Source organism: Protobothrops mucrosquamatus, unplaced genomic scaffold (assembly GCF_001527695.2).
Source record: "Protobothrops mucrosquamatus isolate PMUCROS unplaced genomic scaffold, P.Mucros_1.0 scaffold967, whole genome shotgun sequence".
Classification (NCBI taxonomy): Eukaryota; Metazoa; Chordata; class Lepidosauria; order Squamata; family Viperidae; genus Protobothrops; species Protobothrops mucrosquamatus.
Genome location: NW_015387210.1, coordinates 64,889 through 71,195, shown reverse-complemented (window position 1 = coordinate 71,195; position 6,307 = coordinate 64,889). Strand labels below are relative to the sequence as shown.

Genomic DNA, 6,307 nt, shown 5'->3' with positions numbered 1-6,307 from the left:
AACATAATTAAAAACAAATATTAATAATTGGTCTAATTAATTTAAAATTACTTTAAAACCCCCATTAAAAATTTTCCCCTAGGCCAGTCCTGCAAGCTGGAATAACCATGTCTTAAGGGCGCGGCGGAAGGAAGGGAGATCAGGGATCACCCTGATCTCTGGGGGTAGTTCATTCCAGAGGGTGGGAGCTCCCACAGAGTTCTCTAGAATTAAAGGTATTGGTGCTTGTTATTTCCAGGCTGATCTATTACTGTCTTCATTCTTACTTTCATTTACTTGAGCTTTTGCAGTAGGGTAGCACATGCTTTGGTATTCCCAAGATCAGTTTTAGGTAGAGTACAAACATGACTGCTTTATCAATTTTTCCTTATAAAAATTTAGGAGATGAAAGTGAATATTACAGGGAGACACAGCCTGCTGGCACTGCTTTTTTTACTTCAACTTTCCCTGAACTGTCTGCATCAAATGTACATATACACATTGAGGTACATGTAAATCACACCTTCCTGAGATAATCCTAGACATTCACGGTCAGAAAGCTAGATACGAGCAACGCTTTTTGTCCTATTTCTAAATGAGTAAGCATTTTGTAGGGCTTGTTGAAAAATTGCTAGATTAGATTTTTGCAAATGAGTTTATTTTATGTCTTTACAGTTCAGCAAGGACTACAAACATATGGGGTTACTATATGGAATCTTATAATACAGTCCACTTAGAATAAAGGTGACAGTAATTATAGTTTTCATATTAATTAGTCATGCTGAGGCTGGGATGACTACATGACTGCACCTCAAAGCCAAACAAAAGCTAACAGATGCAAGAAATATCTGTCTCATAAAAAACATTGCTTAATAACCCTGTAATGGATGGTTGTCTCAAAAACTGGATTTTCCAATGTTATACTGATTAAGGATTAAACAATACTGTACTTATAATTACTTTATTGCTCAATATAGCAAAATAAATCAGCAAGCACCTCTGTGATGTGAGATTGCTGAAGTTAACTAAGCTTACATTATAGCTATCCTTGGGATAAGAATTGCTTCCCTTAAAGCCATAATGTCACATGGTTTATAAATGGCATAGATAAAAATGAGATTATATTGATGTATTAAAAAAACAATTAAATTCCAGAATGAACACGGCCTCTACTTATGGAAAGAGCAAATTTAGATAGTGCCTCAAACCATACCTTTTGTAGGCACTGCAAGCTGTGCAAATAAGGTTTTAGAGTGTGCCGATAGATTGGTTTAGATATTTCAGAAATAGATGTAATTATTGAACTTTCATTCATTAAACAATTTAGCAAATGATTAAATTTCACCATCTGGTACATATGGAATTTTACTCTCAAGCGGACTTTTGTTTATAGAGTTGCCAGAGTTATCTGTAATAGAGTGACCGTCCCTTATGGTAAAACTAAAATTTTTAACATGCATGCAAGATATGTTTGTTCAGTAAAGCCTCATACGCACGGAATAGTTCAAGAAATCTAAGCCAATGACAGATCTTATATTTACCTCAGAGCTATCAGTTTCCATAAATATAAATAAAGCATAGGTATCATAGCTAGATAGGTCAGTAATCTTATTGTCTCATGTAAACATTGCTTTCTTACTAGTGTCAGTTGAGTTCAGTTCCTGGGTCTTTAATCCTTCATTGACAGTTCTTGAAGATAATATCCTGACAAAAAGTAGAGGGGGTGGGGGGAAAGAAATGGAAGATTAAAATTGAATTTTGCAGAGCTTTGTTCCATATTGTTTCTTAAACCGAACATGATATAAGACTCAGGCATATTGAGCATAAGGGCACATTTCATTATTTTTCAATGTAAGTGGAAAATAAGATGATCAGAATTATGTCTCAAGAATAATTATGTATTATGAAGAAGTGGACACTGAGCAATTCTCCTACCATTTCCTAAGTGTTAAATCCCTGGAGCAGGAAGGGGGGCGGAGATACAAAGATAGAAATCAACGTCCCATTACCTCCATGATTTGGAGAAGGAACGTTACTTAAAAGTATTTATCATCTAAAAGGAAGACAATCCTGCCATGCATCAAAGGCACATCAGAAGTGGCTGCCAGGCTACTGCATTCCCTAGGAATAACAATAGCCTACTAACTCTCATTCACGCTCAGACAGGAACTTATAAAAATCAAAGACAGAACACTGAAAGAAGACAGCACCAACATAATATACAGAATCACTTGCAATTATTGTAACCAGTTCTACATCAGGCAGACAGAACAGTTAAAAACCAGAATCCATGAACACCACTGGCTGTCAAACAGCATGACCCAAAGTCCCTGATCGCCAGTCACATCAACAACAAACAACACTGGTTTGACTGGGATGAAGCTGAAAAATCAGCCATGCCAAAACTTGTCAGGCACATGAGTTTATCGAAGAGTGGCATTCTATCAATGGGTCCATCAACAAACACACTGACTTAGAACCAGCATATGAGAAATAAGGAAGTGGACCATCCAACTCACTAATCAATGACAGAATTGACCACTCCCTCATCAGTTAAATTCCGTGCTTCACAGCAACCAGTCAGAAGTCACAAGACCAGAATCAGTCTTGTGACTCAACCAGTCTTGTTATTCAACCAGTCACAAGACCAACCAACCACCCAGTACCTATATAAACGAACAAGACACTTCACCCAAAACTCCGCTAAAGATGTTACCTAGTTTGGTAATAAAATGTCCGGGAGCCATGCAGCAAGTTCAGAGGACAAATTTCTGCCTAAAGACAACCTATATTTAAAAAATCTCCTTCACCCCATCCCAAATTGACAAGAGACTATGAACTCTAATAAAACCAATTCTCAAGATTTATCATTAATTTGCTAAACAGGTGTGGGCACATATGTATTCATGCATGCTCGGCTTCTGAGTTGGGGGGGGGGTATTGGTTTTTGTAATTAAATTTTATTTTTGTAAATTGCCCAGAATCATTGTGAGTGACTTGAGCAGCCATATAAATGTTTTAAATGAACAAATACATGTAAATATATATAACATGTATTCTTCCCAGAAGATGCACAACAAAATAGGGGCAGGCTCAGGGCAGCCTCGATTCTCAACCACCAATTAAATGAATTGCCCATAAAATAATGTATCCTGTTCATAACATAAACCCCATTTACATATAGCAAATATTCTCATTTGCACGTGTGAATCGCTTCCTTTCAGACACATATTTCAAACTTAAACAAGAAGGAAAAATAATAATTAGAGATGAAGATACTGGGAAGGGGAAGGAAAAGGAAAGGGAAAAAGAAAACTAGTGGGATTGAGGCAAGGGGAAATAACAACTTTCAATTTTGAATACAGCCCAATTCAGTAAGGGACAATGGGTACCAAACAAAATAAAAATAATTATAACCAATTCATTTCTCCTTTAAACTAGCTATACAGTTGCATATAAAGCTTAGGCACATCTGCTTAAATTGTATTATAGTTCTAGACTAGCCAATAATCATAATTCTCAGACCCAGTCATTCATCAGGGGTGGAGTGGGGAAAGAGAAGGAGGCATGTGACAAGCGTGTCATGGAGTTTGCACCATGACATTGTAATATATATTTTGGCATCAGTGTGGTTAGAAAAACATGCAGTGGTAAATAAATCAATTATATTATAAAAAGTACCACAGTGTAAAAACATAGAAAAGAAGACAGAAAGAGGCACTGTTGAAAAAGGGTTTCAAAATGCCCAGTTCTAGTTACCTGTCCTTGTATTTAATATTTTGAAAATCAAATCATTGTTCATTATAAACATTAAGTTTAATGCTTACTGTTTTTCTGGTTGAACAACTGCAATTTTCTTTTCCTTGTTCACTGTAAATCAAAATGAAGCATGCTGATTATTAATGTAATATAAACACTATAAGATATATCCTATGATGACACAAAGCAACTGCAACTCTTTACATGAAAATAATCACATAATCACTATAAATTGTAACCTAGTAACAAAACACCAATATGGAAACGACGATTTTATTCTTTTTGATCTTACAAATGGGCACTTCTCCAATTCAGTTCCTAAAAATATTAATTTAAAGGCTTCCATGTAATGCACTTATTTTAGCAAATATCCTCTAAAGCAGGTGTAGGGCCTCAGATCCCAAATGAATTTTAACAGGAGTTTTTAATTTAAAAAACAATGAATTGAAACATCAAACTCCTTATTTGTACCGACGCCTTTGAAGCTCACAAGAAATTTGATAGCATGGCCAGGAGGACTGGGTGGAGGAGGAGGGGGAGGATTAGCTTTCTATTTGATAAACAACTTCATGGCTTCAGTTTTGCAAGTGCACCAACACGTCCTGTCAAAATACCAACAGTGACCTCAGCTCTAAACACTTATCTTTACCTTCCTACTAGTTCTCAGGCATTCTTAGAATTAAATAAAACCACTAATTTTATACCTCTTATGATCTTTACAAGTATGTTTATATGCTGCAACCAAGATCACATATCTTTTTATTATGTCTAACAAAAGCACATATAAATACTTCAAAGCATATCCCATTGTCTAATACAGTTATGCACCAGATTGCTGCAGTGGTTCAAGTGCTGGCCTAGAAATCAGGGAAAATAGAGGGAGGGAGGAATATTATATATGCTTGGCACTTTGAGTAATAAAGTAATAAAATAATAAAGGCAGGATAAAAACAATCTAATAAATAAATAATATTCATACCTACTGCTCTGCGAGGAGGTCTAAGCTGGTATCCATTAGTTTCACACCAACCAACTGGAAATATATTCATAGACTCCACACTCACTATGCATTCAGGCACTGGGATTTTAGAACCTGTATAATAATAATAATCATCATCATCATAATGTTCGCAAGCACAATTGTCATCACTGCCACTACTATATCACCACTATCTTACAGGGCTAACCAGCTATAATATTTCTTATGAACTGGTACATTCTCATTCCTCTGCACATGTGAATCGTCTCTAATCTTGTCAATTAGCTCTGCCAGGCTACAAGTATCTATTTTCAAGGTTTTTAATTATCAGGAGTGGTAAAAATAAATACAGATTAAATGCAGCTATTTCAAAGTATTTCCTGAAGGAAAATAGTTTGCTATATATTGTTTATGACACTCAGGCAAAATACATCTGCAAATGTGACCTGTGGAATGACAAATCAAGTTAAAAAGATCTTTCTCTCCTCTGAAAGACAACTTACTTTCCAACTGGAGCCAGAGATAGGAATCCTTCACCTTTGTAATACTAGCCACACAGATTTCTTCTGGGTTTTCTGAATTCACAGCCTCAAGTTTCATGTTCTCCTTAAAACCATGCTCAAAATTTAACTAACACAAGCAAAACACAAGAAACATGTTTATTATGTATTTTAAGAGCCTCACATTAAAATACCAATGAAAAAATAGTTCAGAATAATTTTAGCAGTAAAGCGGACACTTGGAAGACATCAACAGAACAGATGGTCCAGACTTTGCAAGTGTGAAATCTTTTAGAAACACACGAGGTTTCAACTGAACAACCAAAGTAATACCTTATATCTTGAATAAAATGCACAAGGTCTTTGACTTCAAACTCAGAACTTTGCATTACACAAAATTAAATAAGGGAAAAAAGATACTTATATGTAGTTGGAAACTTGCTTTATGGCTCAAGGAAGACTTGGTTATCTCAAAACAGCTAAAAACGTTCTACTCTACCACCCATAAGTGTTGATCTGCCCAATATCTGAATGTAAACAATTGCCTGTAATCTTCATGTATAATCACACCTTCCTCCTCCTATCATGGGACCTCCTGACTTAGATAATGCTGTCCCTCAATGTAGGATGGCTTTCTACAATTTTCAGTTATTGAGAAAATACCCTTTCCCTTCCTAAATACACACTAAATAAACAGCCATTTTTATTCCTACATTAGCTTGTTGGGTTCTCCCCCCCGCCCGCCCCAAAAAAGAAATCCCTAAACCTAAAATACTGGATGCTAGACTGAAGAATTCCAATTAAGCAATCTACCAATCTTTTTAAAAAGCATTATTAAAATGGTTGGTTGCACAGTCAGCCAGATATTTAGACTGCTTTTGGCATTTAATTATAATAATAATAAAGTTGGAAGGGACCTTGGAGGTCATCGAGTCCAACCCCCTGCCCAGGCAGGAACCCTACACCATTTCAGACAAACGGCTGTCCAGTCTCTTCTTAAAAACTTCCAGTGTTGGAGCATTCACCGCTTCTGGAGGCAGGTTGTTCCATTGGTTAATTGTTCTAACTGTCAGGAAGTTTCTCCTTAGTT

General features: G+C 36.1%; 1 protein-coding gene across 1 annotated transcript in view; it reads right to left on the bottom strand.

The window, feature by feature from the left end:
* SFMBT1 (Scm like with four mbt domains 1) overlaps window positions 1-6,307 on the bottom strand; it is a 38,636-nt gene that overhangs the window by 9,950 nt on the left and 22,379 nt on the right. Inside the window, exons 10-13 of the mRNA XM_015819690.1 lie at window positions 5,221-5,347; window positions 4,718-4,831; window positions 3,807-3,849; window positions 1,619-1,683 (exon numbers count right to left, since the gene is read on the bottom strand). Of these exons, the coding sequence (XP_015675176.1) occupies window positions 1,619-1,683; window positions 3,807-3,849; window positions 4,718-4,831; window positions 5,221-5,347 (349 nt within the window). The remainder of the gene's footprint in view (window positions 1-1,618; window positions 1,684-3,806; window positions 3,850-4,717; window positions 4,832-5,220; window positions 5,348-6,307) is intronic.